Below are 18,584 nucleotides of genomic sequence, written 5' to 3'. Positions count from 1 at the left end.
ATATATATATATATATATATGTATATATGTATGTATAAATTGACAAACAGAAAGACTCTACAACCTGGCAATGACTTGTAGCGTAGAGTTGAATCAGTCTTCCATTGAAGTGGTTTGTACAAATTAGAAAACCATCATGTTTACGAGGTCAATTCCATTGTCACACAAACAAAACAAAATCTCCCCAATTAACGGAATCCAAATAAAAATGGCGGCCAAGCTAGGCAGTAGTAACATTCCTAATAACCATTCAAATCTCGTTGAATTTTATCCCATCTTCAGATCCCATATATTCACTTTTCCGATCATATCCTTATGAGTACAAGTTTATTACGGAAAAGGGTATTAATTACAATGTCAAATCGACCAAGTTTGAGCAAGACTACTCACCAGGTAGCCGGAAACGCCATGCTTTAGAACATAAGTTGCAGAATCAATACTTGGATATTCTCACACAGAACTGTAGGCTTGAGATACAACGTCGTCATTGGGGACTTACACGTGAAACACCATATTGCGACATGTTGCAGCAGTTTGATAATTCGACGGCTCACTGACTTGAATCGAGGTCCAATTTATTCTGTTATATGTTTTGTTTTAGATGATCGATGCAAACTTCTGCTTTCATTTAAGGAATATTTTTTTTAAGCTACTTCTAATAAGTCATTTTGTTCCTTTACCTGTCCTTAACGCATATTATGATCAGCAATACATAATATAATATCTTCACAAGATGTCAATTATTATTATTATTATTATTATTATTATGTTGTTCTTTTCCAAGAATTTGAAGATCTGTGTTCAATGTTATAATAAGTTTCTACGTTTGTGTTACTATGTTGTGCTTGATTATTTATTTGTTGAAGTGGCTCAAGCTATGGAGCATAGATTGTGTAACGAAAAATGTTGGTGCATGATGTAGTAGACCGTTTGTGATCAAATGCAATTCATTAGGTTTTCCTCATTCTTACTAATTGAATTGTAATTCCACTACTCTTTCCCTGCACGATCAGTCTGAATGGTACTACTGCAACTGCATACCAGGGCTATGTTGGAAACCGATATACGGATGACGTAGGCAGGATCTAAAGAGCAGTTCCTGGACTGAACCAGGTGTTCCAGTTAACCCTAAACACAAATTCCTGCACTCAAACCAAAGGGAGAATGCATTAAACAAATCCAATTTCCGAAAAGATTTTTCACTTCTCTTTCTCAGCTAATAATTACAATTTAATGATCTCTCTGTCTCTCTTGTTACACAGGTTATATATATATATATCCTATGAGGCCGATTCCCAAAACAAAGCTATTAAAGACCAAAACGACATAGTTTTATAAAAAGCTAATGAAAAGATTATGATTCTGTTTGACATAGTATTTGAAAAGCCAAAAGTAGCTTTTAAGGCTCAAAAACTGTTCTTGAGAGTATTTAGATAATTTTTTTAGAAGTGCTTAAGGTCTTCAAGAAACTTTTATTCGAAGCCAATAAAAAAGTGGCTTCTTCACTTATGGAGAAACAGAAACTATGCCAAACAGGATCTAAAGGCTTTTTGAATTTGGAGCTTCAAGATTGATTCCATGTGATGGAAGTACCGGAGTAGCAATAACGATACAAGAAATTACCTGATATCTTGATTACTTGTTTAAGCTAATGAGAGGTGGAATTTAATTTCTTTTATATTTTTTCTACTCCCTCTCACCACTTGTAGACCATTTTTTTTGGATTTCCTTTTAAGTCCTTACATGTGTTTTTGATTGTTGGTGACCAAAATCTATTGGACTTAGATTTTTAGGATTTTAAGCTTTGGTAATATGATAAATTATTACTGATCCTAAAAACTTAAATTGATGAAAGATTGATTTTCATTAATTTCTTTTATATTTTTTTCTCTAACACAAGGAACTCTCAAATGCCCTTCATACTTGCATACTAATCGATTGACAAAGAAAAGCGATGAATAAAGCTTTGGATTTGTTGTTTTAGAGCTATCAACAGGACAGAAGGTTTGGTCATCCGATAGGCCAGTGGAGGAAAGAAATCTAGCCATGTATTTGCTTCATTTCTCTGAGAGAAGGTCGTTTGTTTGAAGTCGTTGAGAGTAAAATTATAGTGAATGGAGGAAATAGAGAGCACGCTAAGGAAGTGGCAGAGCTTGCACAAGGGTACTTGAATATAAAAGGGGATGATAGGCCTGGAGTAGCAATGGAATTGGAAGTTCGAACAAAAATGGAGGAAGAGATTGAGAAGTGGAGACACATTGAATTCTTCTTGTTACCAAGATCACATTAAATGATGGCGGCAGAGACTTCATAACATTGACTTCTCTGGGAGATGAGCAACGCAGTGTCATGTTGTAATATTTTCTTTATAAATTAGGCTATAAATTTGTTTCAAATAAATACAGGCGAAACATGCACACAAAGGGGTAGTAGCCCTATTTAAAAAAGTCTATATTATATATATACATAGAAACTCTACAATGTTTTTATTTTATTAATTTTTATTTTTTTTCCTTTGAAAATTTCTCAGATACTTAAAAATTTAAATAGTATTTGGAACTAATATCATATCCAAGGTAAGATCACCTTACATGCGCGTGCGCACACACAAATACTATTTGGAATTAATATCATATCCAAGGTAAGATCACCTTACATGCGTGCGCACACACTCATATTGTATATATAATCAGTCATAAAACCAATAAAGTTTTTCAAGTTATTCTTGGTAGATCAGCTATTCCCAATCAACATGTGAAAGAGTGACTCAATCAAAATCCATTTCCGACTTGGCTTGCTTTCCAAATGATGTTGCAATCACCTACCAAATTTAGTTAGGTTGATACATTTGAGTAGTTAAATCCTTAATAAAACAATCAAATGTCACTACTTGCATAGTTGACGTTGTTTTATTGTGTGTGATTGGTTTTTCTCTTTTTAATTTTTGTTTCATTCGAACGGTTCAATACGAAATTATATATGATCTATATTCGTCTTCACTGAGTAAGAGGTTCACTGAGTATACTAGGCTTTGGACTGTGCCGGGCAATTAATTTTAATAATTAAGCAGGAACCATACTAATCCAAAACTGAATAACAAATTAAGCCAAGTAGATGCCCTCCTTTTTTTTTTTAATTATTTATTTTATAACTTGTTAGTGAGATTGTCTTCTCTTTATAGTAGTGCTATTTATGAATTTCTTCTGAAAATCAAAGGCAACAAACTGCATACAGAGGATATATGAAACAAAAACTACTGCAATTACTTTTTTAGAAAAAAAGAAGCAAAAAGAAAAATTGCTTAACAATATTGACTTTTAGAGCAATTCCCTCCCCCCCCACACCAAAAAATACCCTTTTGCCTCATTCAACACAGGAACACATAAAAACTTTTATATCCTTGGCTTGGTACATTCAATAAGTCACAAAAACCCAACTGAGATATTTTCTGAGACCTAAAAATGGTGGCCTTGGGATGTCATGGAATTTTGGTTATGCAGCTCATGCTAGCAGGATTGACAACAATATTAGCAACTCAACCAAGCTCCCGACTTCATTCGCCCCTGTGGAGATGTAGAAATTCCATATCCATTCGGCCTCACTAAAGAATGTTCCCTCCACACCAACTTTCTTCTCCAATGCCAAAATTCCTCTGGCTATCCAACACCATTAACAGGCAACAATCTCATCATCAAAACCATATCTGTGGAACATAATGAGATGGTCGTCTTCTTAAATGTAACCCGAGATTGTTACCAAAATTCTGGTGGAAGAATAGTGACTAAGAACTCAGCCTGGCTTACCACCCCGAGCAACATTTTCACCATCTCTTCTTCCAAAACCATGTTCACTGTCCTTGGCTGCGACTCTTATGCCTATCTTTATGGTTACCAAAACAACATCGAAATCTATGTGAAGATCTGCATGGCTATATGTAGAAGCTTCGATGATGTCCCGAGTTGGATATTGGTCTAGCCTTGGTTGTTGCCAGACAGGCGTGCCTCAAGGACTCCAAAATATTTCAGTGGAGGCTCATAGCCTTAACAAGCATAATGAAACCATGGATTTCAACAAGTGCGGCTATGGATTTGTGGTTGAACAAAACCAGTTCAATTTTAGCTCTGATTATCCTTGCGTTATGGTCAAGAGAAGGTCCCCCTTGTTCTTGACTGGATAATAAACAAGGATGCATGTGAGAATGTGTTGGGGGAGAAAATAAATTAATTCTACTATACTAATGATTTATACAAGCAAATACATTGACATAATATAATATACTCATACACGTGCAGCAGGACCCACGCACATAATTAAGACTCAACACATAAACACAACTCTTAACATTTACTGACACACGAAAGCTCTCTCTTTCTAAGAGCTTACTCTACTCAATTGAGTAGCTCTTTCACTCACACCAACCGAGAGCCTCCTTGGAGCTCACCAAGCAGGGAAGCCAAAGCTTCCTTTTATACTTGACAAAGTCGGTTGCTTTGGCCTACTCAAAGCTTCTAGACTTCTCCACTGTGTCCTTGCTAAATTGAAGGATCAATATTGACCTAGAAGATTCTAGAATTAATTAGTATATTTGATATACTTGGTTGGAAGTCGAGCATTGGAATTTGTGAAAAAAATGTCAATGTATTTGTTTGTATAAATTATTAGTATAATAGAATTAATTTATTTTCTCCCCCAACAGAATGGTCAAAAGGAACCTTAATGTTCATGTGGAAAAAATAGCATTCGTCATGTTCTTGAAGATGGGACTGGAGTTTACTGCAAATATGTGTTGTGGTTCTCTGACCACTATAGAGAAGAAATATGAGAAGAAAATAAAATGTAATTCTATTACTTTCTGGAAATAGATTACAAAAACACAAAAACTTCTCTCTTGGATTCTCACGTGGAAGCTCACTCGTTGCTTTCAAATTCTCTTTGGAATTTGCTCACTCTTCTCTCAAGCTCTCTCTGGAGACTTAAACGCTCTCTCAGAGTTTACTCTCAATACTCCTCATTTGGGATGATATTGAGCTTGCTTGGATTGAATGCCATGCATGCAACAAGATGAAGCCTATTTATTGGCTCACAAGGTCGGTTGCATGTCCCCCATCTTCAACCGGTTCTGACAGCTGCCCACAATTGTTGAGCAAGTTGTTTTTCGGTGTTAAATGCAGCAACCATTGTCAAAAATGGTGAGCTGAGCGGTGCTAGCTGAGTTCACACTGTCGGTAGAGGTGCGGCTGGACTTCACAATGTGAGAAGGGTTGTCAAGGAAATCCGTACCTTCCTGATGGTTGCCAAGGTATATATTTTGTTCTAACATATATAATTTTGTTATAAACTTGTTCATCCCCATATGCCCCTTATAATCATCAATTATGTTATTCGGAGGATACACCAATTTTTCATTTCTTTTTCTTTAATAATTTGCACATATTAATGAATGTAACAATCCAAGCCTAAACAACTGCTCTGAGACTCAGTTCTGTGTTAATAAACATGGGAGTTATACTTGTTCTTGTCCCTCGGTGTTCAAAGGAAATGGTAGAAAAAGTGGAACAGGTTGCTATTCATGGAAAGAAGAAGAATTATCAGTTATTAAGATAGCCGTTGATATGTAACCAGAACTCATCTCTGATTTTTTACTCTACTTAAATTTACTGGTAGAACATGGCAAGTAAGCATTTAATTTAAGCAAGATGTCGCTAATTATCTTTATGTTTTGTCCTTGGTATGCCTGAAATTAATAATATGTGGCTTCCTTGGTGTTATGCGTATATGCTACTTAATTTTACTGTGAAAATTAAGAAGTCGCTAACCTAAGATTCGACTTGCTAGTTTTTCACAAATGCAGGTGTTGCAATTGCCTTCGTTGCCTTAACTACAGCAGTTATTCGATACATTTGGTTCACAAGAAGAGAAAGCTAGCAAAGCTTAAAGAAAAGTTTTTTCAACAGAATGGTGGATTAATTTTACAACAGCAGCTCTCTCAACAAAAAGACTCCAATGAAATGGTCAAGATCTTCACTGAAGAAGAGATAAGAACTTGATCACAGCAAAGTGATTGGCAAAGGAGGTTTTGGAACAGCATACAAAGGAGTTTTACCAGATAATAAAAGGATCGTTGCCATCAAGAAGTCCAAGATTGTGAATCAAAACCAGATTGAGCAATTTATCAACGAGGTGGTTGTGCTCTCCCAGATTAACCACAGGAATGTGGTCAAACTCTTGGGATGTGGTTTAGAGACACAAGTTCCTTTACTTGTATGTGAATTTGTTCCTAATGGTACTCTCTTCGAGCCAAAATACACTATAAGAACAAGGCATCCAACTTGCTTTGGGAAATCTGTTTAAGAATGGCAGCGGAAACAGCTGGAGCTATATCATATCTGCACTCTGCAGCTTCAACACCAATCATGCATAGACATGTCAAGCCTTCGAATATACTTCTGCATAACTACACCACAAAAGTTTCTGACTTTGGAGCTTCAAGATTGGTTCCCATAGATCAAGCTGAAGTAGAAACAATAGTGCAAGGAACTCTGGGCTACTTGGATCCTGAATACTTGCATACGAATCAATTGACTGAGAAAAGCGATGTGTATAGTTTTGGAGTTGTTCTTTTGGAGCCACTAACAGGGAAAAAGGCTCTGTCATTCTTTAGGCCAGAGGAGGAGAGAAGTCTGGCTAAGTATTTCCTTTCTTCCCTGAAAGATGATAAACTGTTTGAAGTAATTGAGAGTCATATAGTGAATGAAGGAAATATGAAGAAGCTTAAAGAAGTGGCTAAGCTAGCAAAAAGGTGCTTGAATGTGAAACGGGAGGATAGGCCTACTATGAAGGAAGTAGCAATGGGATTGGAAGGATTAAAAAAAAAAAAAAAAAAATGGAGAAGAAGCATCCTTGGAATAGTGAAGAGTTGAATTTGGAAGAGACTGAAAGTTTGATTGGTTCAGAGATATCCAAGTGTCACGGTTGAAGCATTTCATCAAACACTTGGTGAGCATTCTCTCTATTTTGGGCCTTATAATCCACTTTGGGCCTATTTTGGGCCTTACAATGGGCCAAGCCATGTACATATCTATTCTAGATGTTTCTTTAGATATTTTATGTAAAGTAGGTGGGAGTAGGTGGGAACCATTCTCCACCGTAGGATTAAAGCAATTATAGCCGTAGGATTAAGCTTTGTATGCCTATAAATAGGTGGAGGCCTCATTTGGCCAAACCATCCAAGAAATCTCATATATACTTGTAAAGCTCTCTTTCAAGTAATATACTTTCATTCTCCCAAACTCTCTTTGTGCTCTAGCTTTCTTTGCTTAGCTTTCTCTTTTAGTGGGCAAAAGGCTTACTTAGTTGCAACAAAGGGTCGGAATAGCAACTAAGGCCGCACGGCTTGAAGGGTAAACAAACAAGTCCGTGACAAGTGGTATCAGAGCCAAGGTTAAAGCTAGCATCTAGAGCAACATGTCTTCATCAGAGGTTGTGATTGAAGAAGCAAGGGGAAGGGAGGTCATCCCCGAAGCTGCAAGGAAGGGACGTGGGCGTTCAAAGTCGAAGGACGTTCTCACCGCCATGGAGACCAAGGTGGTCAAGATGGAGTTGGCCGTTGCCGACATGTTAGAGCGGCTTGATTGTGTGGAGCAAGGCATGGGGGAGCTCGATGGCCGAGTGGAAGGCCAAGTGGGGGAGCTTAGAGGTACCATGCAAGACACCAACGAGGCCAACACCGAGGCATGGCGTCATGAAAGCCAAGCTTTCCAAACAAAGGTAATTGAAACCTTGTCCCTTATGCAAGCTAAATTAGATGAGTTTAAGAAGAGTTTAGAGGAGACTCGTGAGGATTGGGCATTATGCAAGAGAGCTGCAACTAGTGGCACGGCCACCACCCAACAAATAGTCTCTACTCCAAGGGTAGATGTTCCCAAGCCCAAGGAGTTTAGTGGGAGAAGGGATGCAAAGGAGTTGGACAACTACATGTGGCACATGGAGCGATACTTCGAGGCCTTGGATTTCCAAGACGAGAAGCAAAAGGTAAACACCGCTACCCTATATCTTACTAATCTTGCTGCGGTGTGGTGGCGTAGAAAGCATGAAGAAATGAAGAGAGGCATATGCGCTATCAATTCTTGGGAAGATTTAAAGAGTGAATTGAAGAAACAATTCTATCCCGAGAATGTGGCGAATGAAGCTAGGAAACGCATGAAGGAGTTGAAGCACCAACGTTCCATCCGTGAATATGTGGAGCAATTCTCCGGGTTAATGCTCCAAATTCCCAACATGAGTGAGGAGGATCTCCTTTTCAACTTCATGGATGGGTTGCAACCGTGGGCATGCCAAGAGCTTCAACGGAGGGGAGTACAAGATATTTCCACTGCCCTCACTACGGCTGAAACGCTTGTCGAATTTAGGCAAGGTGAGTCTTCCAACTCTAAGCCTAAGATTAATTATATTAAAGGTGGGGGAGCCAAATTCCATAAAACTCCCCAAAGTAACGAGTTTCCAAGAAGGCCACCACTACCAACCAAAGATTGGAAGAAAGGAGGTAAGCCCGAATTCAAACCGAAAGAAAATTGCTTCTTATGTGATGGTCCCCATTGGGCTAGAGATTGTCCAAAGAGGAAGTCCTTAAGTGCCATGCTCGAGGAGAGGGAAACTCACGAGCACACGCAAATGGGTTGTATACAACTCCTCAACTCACTGAAGGCTAGTCCAATCCCAACCAACAATACGAAGAACTCCCTAATGTACGTGGCGGCACGTATCAACGGGAAAGATGCCCAAGTCATGGTAGACACCGGCGCATCTCACAACTTCGTAAGGAAGGAGGAGGCCATGAGGCTTGGCCTCAAACTCGATAAAGGTCAAGGGTGGTTGAAAACGGTGAACGCGGAGGCTAAACCGCTAGATGGCATGGCCCGTAACGTGGAGTTGCACCTTGGCACTTGGCAAGGTAACGTAAACTTCTCCATTGCTCCTATGGATGACTTTGATATTGTACTTGGCATGGAATTTCTTAGGCAATTCAATGTGGTACCACTCCCTCGCTACAACACGGTGTGTATAATGGAGGGAGGCCCTTGCATGATTCCAACCATGCACAAGCCAAGTACTTCCAACCGCCTCTCCGCCATGCAATTCAAGAGAGGAGTAAAGAAAGGGGAGCCTACATTCCTTGCTACTCTACGCAAGGAAGAAGAAGTTACTTCCAAGGAGCCACCGAAGGAGGTTAGCCAAGTCCTTGAAGAGTTCAAGGATGTCATGCCACCACAACTACCCAAGAAACTTCCACCAAGGAGGGAGGTGGATCATTGCATCGAGTTGGAGCCCGGTGCAAAACCACCCGCAAAAGCACCATATCGCATGTCTCCACCGGAGCTAGAGGAGCTAAGGAGACAACTTAAGGAGCTTTTGGATGCCGGTTACATTCAACCGTCGAAAGCACCTTATGGAGCACCCGTCTTGTTCCAAAAGAAGCACGATGGTTCGTTAAGGCTATGCATCGACTATAGGGCACTTAACAAGGTTACCATCAAGAACAAGTACCCTATACCGTTGATAGCCGATTTGTTTGATCAACTTGGAGGAGCAAGGTACTTTACCAAACTTGACTTGAGGTCGGGGTACTACCAAGTTAGAATTACGAAGGGTGATGAGCCAAAGACTACATGTGTTACTCGATATGGAGCATATGAATTCCTCGTCATGCCCTTTGGTCTCACCAACGCACCCGCCACTTTCTGCACTCTCATGAACAAGATCTTCCATCCTTACTTGGACAAATTCGTGGTGGTCTATTTGGATGACATTGTCATCTATAGCAAGACGCTAGAGGAGCACATCCACCACCTACGAATTGTGTTCAAGGTTCTAAAGGATAATGAGCTTTACGTGAAGAGAGAGAAGTGCTCGTTTGCAACCAATGAGGTGTATTTCCTCGGCCACAAGATCAAGGATGGCAAGCTGCACATGGATGAAGCCAAAGTGAAAGCCATCCAAGAGTGGGATCCTCCAACCAAGGTGAGTGAGCTGCGATCTTTTCTTGGTCTTGTTAACTATTACAGGAGGTTTATCAAAGGGTATTCTGCCCTAGCCGCACCACTCACCGATCTGCTAAAGAAGAACAAGACATGGAGTTGGTCCACCCAATGCCAACAAGCCTTTGAGGACTTGAAGGAGGCTATTATGAAGGAACCCGTGTTGGCATTGCCCGATTGCTCCAAACCATTCGAGGTGCACACTGATGCTTCCGACTTTGCCATAGGGGGCGTGTTGATGCAAGAAAAGCATCCAATCGCATTTGAAAGCCGCAAGCTCAACGACACGGAGAGGAGGTATACGGTCCAAGAGAAGGAGATGACCGCCATCATCCACTGCTTGCGCACTTGGAGACATTACTTGCTGGGGTCTAAGTTCGTGGTAAAGACTGACAATGTGGCCACAAGCTATTTCCAAACTCAAAAGAAGTTAAGCCCCAAGCAAGCCCGTTGGCAAGACTTTCTTGCCGAGTTCGACTACAAGCTCGAATACAAGCCCGGTACAGCCAATGTAGTTGCCGATGCATTAAGTAGGAAAGCTGAACTAGCATCGATAACCAAGTTCCAAGGGGAACTACCCAACCTACTAAAGGAGGGCATGGACCGTGATGTTGTGGCCAAGCAACTCCTACAACTTGCCATGGAGGGCAAGACTAAGAGGTTTTGGGTTGAGGACGGCCTTCTCTACACTAAGGGGCATCGCATCTACGTACCAAGGTGGGGCAACCTAAGGAAGAATTTGATCAAGGAATGCCATGACACCAAATGGGCCGGCCACCCAGGGCAAAAGCGTACGAGAGCTTTGTTGGAGACCAACTATTATTGGCCACAAATGCGGGACGATGTCGAAATGTATGTAAAGACCTGCCTTGTTTGTCAACAAGACAAGGTGGAACAGCGACAACCCGCAGGTTTATTGGAGCCACTACCAACTCCAGAGAGACCATGGGAGAGCATCTCCATGGACTTCATCATTAGCTTACCCAAGTCCGAGGGATGTAGCACTATAATCGTAGTAGTTGATCGATTCTCCAAGTATGCTACATTCATTGCCGCGACAAAGGAGTGTCCAGCTGAGGAGACAGCACGGCTATTCTTCAAGCACGTGGTGAAGTATTGGGGACTCCCAAGATCAATTATAAGTGATCGAGACTCAAGGTTCACCGGAAGGTTTTGGACGGAGTTATTCAAGCTCATGGGCTCGGAGTTGCATTTCTCTACAAGCTTCCATCCACAAACCGATGGGCAAACCGAGCGAGCTAATGCGTTATTGGAGATATATCTACGGCACTTTGTGAGTGCCAACCAACATGATTGGGCAAAGTTGCTAGATGTTGCCCAATTCTCCTACAACTTGCAAAGGAGCGAGTCCACCAATCGAAGTCCATTCGAGTTAGCCACGGGGCAACAACCACTCACTCCACAAACACTTGTTACCAAGTATGGAGGAAGGAGTCCTGCCGCATTCAAGATTGCCAAAGGTTGGCATGAACAAGTGGACTTAGCAAGGTCGTACCTTCATAAAGCCACCAAGAAAATGAAGAAGTGGGCGGACGCCAAAAGAAGGCACGTGGAGTATCAAGTGGGAGACTTGGTGTTCATCAAAATCCTTTCATCCCAACACAAGTCTACCCGAGGACTACACAGAGGCCTTGTTCGCCGATACGAGGGACCATTTCCAATCGTCAAGAAGGTGGGCAAGGTATCTTATAAGGTGGAGTTACCTCCAACACTCAAACTTCACCCGGTCTTCCATGTAAGTTGCTTAAAGCCATACTACAAGGATGAGGAAGACCAAACAAGAGGGGAGTCCAAGCGAGCACCAATAGGGGTCTACAACACTTATGACAAGGATGTGGAGAGCATCTTAGCTGATCGAGTAGTTCGTGGAAGGGACAACCATCCGAGTCATGAGTACTTGGTGAAATGGAAAGGACTTCCCGATAGCGAAGCAAGTTGGGAACCTGCTATCGCGCTTTGGCAATTTGAAGATCATATCAAGAGGTTCCATGAAGCAAGCTCGACGAGGACGTCGACGGCATAGGTGGGGGAGAATGTCACGGTTGAAGCATTTCATCAAACACTTTGTGAGCATTCTCTCTATTTTGGGCCTTATAATCCACTTTGGGCCTATTTTGGGCCTTACAATGGGCCAAGCCATGTACATATCTATTCTAGATGTTTCTTTAGATATTTTATGTAAAGTAGGTGGGAGTAGGTGGGAACCATTCTCCACCGTAGGATTAAAGCAATTATAGCCGTAGGATTAAGCTTTGTATGCCTATAAATAGGTGGAGGCCTCATTTGGCCAAACCATCCAAGAAATCTCATATATACTTGTAAAGCTCTCTTTCAAGTAATATACTTTCATTCTCCCAAACTCTCTTTGTGCTCTAGCTTTCTTTGCTTAGCTTTCTCTTTTAGTGGGCAAAAGGCTTACTTAGTTGCAACAAAGGGTCGGAATAGCAACTAAGGCCGCACGGCTTGAAGGGTAAACAAACAAGTCCGTGACACAAGGCAGGCTTAAATCAAAACAAGTTCAATGCTGAGAAATACTGTGATAGTAATTGTATTTCAAATGATGCAATCACGCTGGACTTCAGTGGGAGATAGATGATCACTTTCATTTTCTTTCTTCTTCTTTTTAATCCTTTTTAATTCCACACTGTTTAAAACTTTTTTAACATACATATGTTCTTTATATATATTTATTTAGTTTAAATATTTTGGTGGATGATCAACACTTTTGAGCTTAAACATTGTTATAGTAATATTTATGTTGGCTCTTGTTCTTTTTTATTTTTATTTGTTTTTTGGGGCTTCAAAAGATAATTAGGAGGATCAGTTGGTATAACTAAGCTACAAGCATGTAAAAATTTTTCATTATTCCCAAATGAAAAGGAATTAAACATGAATCATTTAACTCTGATTATACAATTTATTACCAAAAAAAACGAATTTTCATCCTCTATTGCGCTTTGCAATCTAAGAGGGCCATGCCAAAATAAACGCCCTAAATAGCTAACGGGTTGACTTGTCCTACCAATCCTATTCCGTTGACTGTTCGTGGCATTCTCTCAATGGCTGTCCATTGTGCCAACGTGAACCATCACACATAAGATAACACTCACCGTTTCACTGCAAAGAGGCTTTTGTTTTACAATTACCGTTTAAGCCCAAACGCAGAGTAAAACAGAATCTTCGTCTCCAACAAATGCTTTTAACGCTCTCAAATTACTATTAAACTCCTTGCCGGAGCTCCGTCACTGGCTATTTACACACTGGAATAATCTCTCTTACTTCGTTCTCGGATTCTGGTATCACTCTCTCGTTCATTCATTGTTAGCACTTTGTAGCTTCATGCTCACATGAACCCTAGTATCCAAATTGAAATATACGCTGTTTGGGTCCGAGAGCGCCAAAAAAAAAAATTGTAGCTTCAGATTTAATATGTTTGCATTTTGGTTGATAATCTCAAATATGCGTGCTGGTTATTGATTTGTTGATTTTTTTATATGCTACACTTCATCTTAAGGGAGTGAACTTTGTATTGTTTGCTTTCTCAATTTGTTGGCTATTTTTGTTCTGCTATACTTTGCCTATTATTTCATTGGATTGGTATTTTCTATAATATAATTAATAACAGTATACGAAAAAAGTTCTGTTTTTGAGGATAGCTCTGCATGAATTCTTATCAATAATAACTTGTTGAAATGAAACTATTATAAACGTTTTTTTATTATTATTATTATTATTATTATTATTTTTATTTTTATTTTTTGTTGGTAGGGTAGCTACTTGAGGTATATTTCTGTCAGCCTCCAATGGCGGCTGTTGTATCTGCACCGGCTCTGGAGATCTTAGGTATCAAATTGCAGCTTTTTGGTATCTTGGCTATGCATTATTTTGTTTTTCTTATTTTTGTTTCATCTCTTTACCAGTTCGAGGACCAGAAGGGTTCTCAATCTGGAATGGGCCGCCATTCAGCAATGGTCAACCCGGCACGAAGCTTGCGACATCTCCTTGCACAAGTACAAAGTTCAGTGAAGATGGTTCGAGACTCTTGGTGTTGAAATCTGATTCTGTGATCAGCATTTATGATTGCAACAGCTACAGAGAGATCAGAAGTTTTCAAGTTCCAAACTTCAATGCAGCCACCTTGTCTCCATGTGGGACTTATCTTCAAACCTTCCAGAAATCCTCTACACCCCAGGAAAAGAATGTGGCTTTATGGAAGATAGAGACTGGGGATCCTGTTTATCAGCAATTCCAAAAGAACATGACAAAAACCACTTGGTATTTTGAATTCCATAGAGTCTTTATTTATTTATTTATTTTTTTCAAAGGCCAAAATTGGTCTTCTCTCCATATAATATACAGTATGCTTATTTTCCCAACTTTAAATTCCGTCAAACAGATCAATTAAAATTCATGGCCTGGCAGTAAACTTAAATCTGTTTAGTTTTAAGTTATCTTAAGTACGCTGATGTTATTGATTTTCTGAACCTTTAGGCCCACAATTAGATTCAGCTCTGATGAAACTGTTGCATGTCGGATGGCAACCAATGAGATTCAATTTTTTGATGGTGGTGATTTCTCTAAAGGAGTTCTTTATCGCTTAAGAGTCCAAGGAGTGGCTGCTATTGAGCTTTCTAAGGCACCTGCGTCCCATGTGGCTGCATTTGTTCCAGAATCCAAGGTTTGCTCCACAGCTCCATTTGAATTTAGGGGCTAATTTTTTTCTTCATATTTATTATACTTAAGTTGAAATAAGTTTGTAAAGGACCTGGATGAATTTTGTTGATTCTTTAGGATTCCTCCATAAAATTGGTAGGAGATAATCATATTAAGTTCTGATTATCAACTGCTCTGGATATTAGATTCAGAAGGATATAATTTCTAAAATTGCCTCTTTTTGCAAGTGTCGTTGAATTTGTCACATTTAGTGGATGGTCTATCATCCATTAGGGTACAATATATTTCAATTTTTGTTCATGCAGCAATCATTTTATTGTTATGACTAATCTTTTTAACTTTAAAATTCCTGTTTTCTTTTTCCTTGCATTTTATCTTACCGTCAAGCCTAATATTCTATGCAGGGTGTGCCAGCAAGTGTTCAGATATTTGCTTGTGGGAAAGATTCACAGAATCAACCTGTTGCTCGGCGGAGTTTTTTCCGATGTTCGACCGTGCAAATGAATTGGAACTATGGCTCTACTGGTCTTCTGGTTGTAGTGCAGGCAGATGTTGATAAGACCAACCAGAGTTATTATGGGGAATCAAAGCTAAACTACTTGACAACAGATGGGACACATGAAGGACTTGTGCCTCTTCGTAAGTTCAAATTTCAACGCAAGGATTCGAAGAAAACAACACTTCTAACTGGTTTTCATTAACAAATTTCTTATCATATTGGCAGGTAAAGAGGGGCCTGTACATGATGTTCAGTGGTCGTATTCCGGGTCAGAGTTTGCGGTTGTTTATGGGTGTATCCTTCAGTTTTCCTGAATTCATCCTTTTACATTTGTAATTATTAGTACTATTGTTATTATTATTATTATCATTATTTATTACTAGTACAGTTTTTTTAATTGTTGCTGATAATTTTACAGCCTTATTATATCTATATGCTGTACGTGTTTTGTGAATATGTGTTGTTCCTTAAAGTGTCTTAGTTATGCCTGCTAAAGCAACCATCTTTGACAAGAAGTGCAATCCTTTACTTGAGCTTGGATCAGGGCCCTATAATACAATCCGATGGAATCCAAAAGGAAAATGTATCCTTAAATATAGAAATAGAATGCACTTGCTTTTTTCATAGCTCTTGCTTTTGTTATTTGAAACAGCTTATTTATCTTTCTGTTGGCTTTAAATATGTCCCAGCCATAACAGAAAAATGAATGTTGGATATTTATGACCTTAATTCTCTGGATAATAGTTCTGTGTTTGGCCGGATTTGGGAACTTACCTGGTGATATGGTATGTTAATTGGATGCTTATATGCTTTATTTTGATGTGTCACTTGATGTTGTGAGGTTAAGAAGAGAAAAAAATTTATTTGATCCTTCCATGATTCTAATTCTTCTTCTTCCACAATAATTCAATCAACCATGCTTTTCCTATTGTCCTTTTGCTAAATGCTCCTTTTGTTATCATGGTTTCATTCTCATTTCTGGAATCCATTTGTGATTGGTTAACCTATAGGCATTTTGGGATTACATAGAAAAAAAGCAGCTGGGAACAACCAAAGCTGAGTGCTCTGTTACAAGTGAATGGTCTCCAGATGGATGTTATTTCATGACAGCGACAACAGCTCCAAGACTACAGGTTGACAATGGGTATGTAACCTTACTGTGTTGTTCAGAAGGCCAAGCACTTGATGATGCATCATGCATCTCATCTAATTACTGAAATTTCCATATCTGGATCTTTAGTCGATTTTAAAGCTTTTTTGTATCTGGAACTTGAGTTAAATTGAAACTCATAGCTTGTTCTATTTGTTCAATTTTCTAGTAAATTTTGTTTGGTATGTGGTTCTCACCTTGATAGAAAATTTTTATCTACCCATGATGTATATTCTGTTTTTATGATGTTATGTGCCATTTCTATCTTTATACTAGTTTTGTTGCCGGTGAGACTTCTTAAATTGTCAGTTCATTTCTGGTGCTCACACAGTTTGGTGCTTTCTGATTTAAATTGGAGGCTTAGATTGTGTATAGTTTAAAAGCATACATCACACTTGAATAAATTTACTATCTCTTGTATATTATGTTAGTAGTATGCCATGTAGAACATGGGAGGAATGAGATCTATAGTATGATATTCTCCTTCATAGAAACTTATATTTTATTTTATCTTTTATGTTATTGAAGGATTAAAATTTTCCACTACAATGGATCGTTATATTTCAAGAAGATGTTTGATAAGTTGTATCAGGTTAGTTTTTCAGGATCCTTCTTGAAATGGTCATGGATGAAGCTTTCCCTGTACATTTACTTCATTTTTTATCTCCTTTGATTGCAAAATGTTTGCACAGGCTGATTGGAAACCAGTGTCACCAGATAGATTTGGTGACATTGCTGCACTCATCAAATCTATTGACTTGTTAAAGGTTGAAGAAACCAAACCCCAAGGTCTGGTATCTTGTTTACTATTTTGACACTTTGTTGACTTTGTATCTGTTTTATGAATTTTTGAATGAAAGAATCTGGATAATTTGCCAGGAGAAAGGTCAAAATCTTCTCAGACATCAGCAAAAAGTGCTCCCAGTAACCCTCCTGCTCAGAAGCCTGCTGCTTATCGGCCCCCACACGCTAAGAATGCTGCTGTTGTTCAAGCAGAGGTATGCTTGGTTTATATCTTTTTATTCCTAAATAACTGTAAGACCCCATATTGAAGCAACTGACCTTCATGCTAAGAATGTGCATGTTTAGAAATCACTTATTTTATTATTTATACATTAGATGACTCGTCTTTTCCCTTTTCACTTGACAATGAAATTTGTTTCTTCTTAGAACTCTATTAATGGTTCGAGTAGATTTTTTTTTGGCTGCTGGACTTGAGTCATTTATAATATAGTTTTGTTAGTTTTTTTTTGATAATTGGTTAAGGACTTTCTGAGGTTCTGATAATTTTTATGATTTTCACGGCAGCTCTTGGGACAGAGCGCTACTGAGTAAGTAAACCTCAAAATTTGGTTGTTTCTTTGTAGTTTGAATTGCCATAATGTGGATCCTCTTGTTAAATGATTTTATAATGTTTAATTTGATATAGAACAATGAGCAAGAATGCATTGCGAAACAAGAAGAAAAGGGAGAAACAAAAGGAGAAAAAGGCTGCAGAGGGATCACAGTCTGCCGATGGTTCTTGATTGAAAGCGGCAGTGTTGTTGAGTGCTCTTCTTGATGGAAAAACATGAAAAAAAATGCATGTTTCTAAGAGTAGGCCAAGCCTTAAAAATCACAAATGCTTTGCGAGGTTTTGGGTGCAAAATTATTTCTCAAGAGGGACCTGACTGTTTGGCCATCTCTAAGAGAATTTTGGGCATGTGTACTCTTAAGCTAAGCCTTAAACCATGATTTGCGAGTTGAAAATGATTATAAATGGCTAAGAAAATTTTGAGCGTGTGTACTTTTAAGCGAAGCCTTCAGTGATGATCTGCAAGTTGAAAATGATTACAATGACGAGGATATATGAATGTTATTTTATAGAGTAACCCATTTTTATGCAGGTGCTATTTAATAAATTAAATTCGATAATTCTGGCCTCTTAATTGAGATTAAACTCTTATATTGCTCGTTATACCACAAAGGAGAAAATTCATCATGATAGTGCAATGTCATAGCTTGCATGTCGTTCCTTGGAGGCTAATTCTCAATCTTTGCTTCAATTTGATTGTAAATCCAACGAAAAGAGTAATAGCTCAAAAAGTTGAGGCAAGTAGGTAGCTTGTAACCTACAGCCTATCTTTCTTTTTCATTTTTTTTAATTTCTTCAAACGTTCTTTATCTTCTATATTAGAATATGAAAGCAATTATAAATTCAGAGTAG

General features: G+C 38.9%; 1 protein-coding gene and 1 pseudogene across 2 annotated transcripts; both read left to right on the top strand.

Moving 5' to 3' along the window:
• The first annotated feature begins 70 nt into the window (after nt 1–70).
• Nucleotides 71–6,976, top strand: LOC107405717 (putative wall-associated receptor kinase-like 16; annotated as a pseudogene).
• A 6,215-nt stretch (nt 6,977–13,191) lies between these two features.
• Nucleotides 13,192–18,249, top strand: LOC107405708 (uncharacterized). Of its 2 annotated transcripts, none has more exons than XM_048463740.2 (14): nt 13,192–13,351; nt 13,824–13,898; nt 13,976–14,330; nt 14,547–14,733; nt 15,134–15,368; nt 15,454–15,522; nt 15,710–15,811; nt 15,973–16,013; nt 16,239–16,372; nt 16,907–16,970; nt 17,071–17,167; nt 17,258–17,376; nt 17,687–17,709; nt 17,808–18,249. In XM_048463740.2, the coding sequence occupies exons 2-14, from the start codon at nt 13,859–13,861 to the stop codon at nt 17,902–17,904; spliced, it is 1,563 nt and encodes a 520-aa protein (XP_048319697.1). In that variant the 5' UTR covers nt 13,192–13,351; nt 13,824–13,858; the 3' UTR covers nt 17,905–18,249. The 2 variants fall into 2 exon arrangements, with proteins under 2 accessions (XP_048319697.1, XP_048319701.1); XM_048463744.2 differs by having other exon boundaries at nt 13,198–13,351; nt 13,829–13,898.
• The last annotated feature ends 335 nt before the right edge of the window (nt 18,250–18,584 follow it).

The sequence above is a fragment of the Ziziphus jujuba genome, chromosome 1 (assembly GCF_031755915.1).
Source record: "Ziziphus jujuba cultivar Dongzao chromosome 1, ASM3175591v1".
NCBI lineage: Eukaryota > Viridiplantae > Streptophyta > Magnoliopsida > Rosales > Rhamnaceae > Ziziphus > Ziziphus jujuba.
The sequence above is the reverse complement of the archived record's forward strand: the minus strand, read 5'-3'. Positions and strand labels throughout refer to the sequence as shown.

Coding starts and splice junctions, on each gene's coding strand:
- LOC107405708 (XM_048463740.2), top strand. CDS start 13,859: ATGGCGGCTGTTGTATCTGCACCGGCTCTGGAGATCTTAG. Junction 16,373..16,906: donor AGACTACAGGTTGACAATGG/GTATGTAACCTT, acceptor ATGTTATTGAAG/GATTAAAATTTTCCACTACA. Junction 17,377..17,686: donor CTGCTGTTGTTCAAGCAGAG/GTATGCTTGGTT, acceptor TTTTCACGGCAG/CTCTTGGGACAGAGCGCTAC.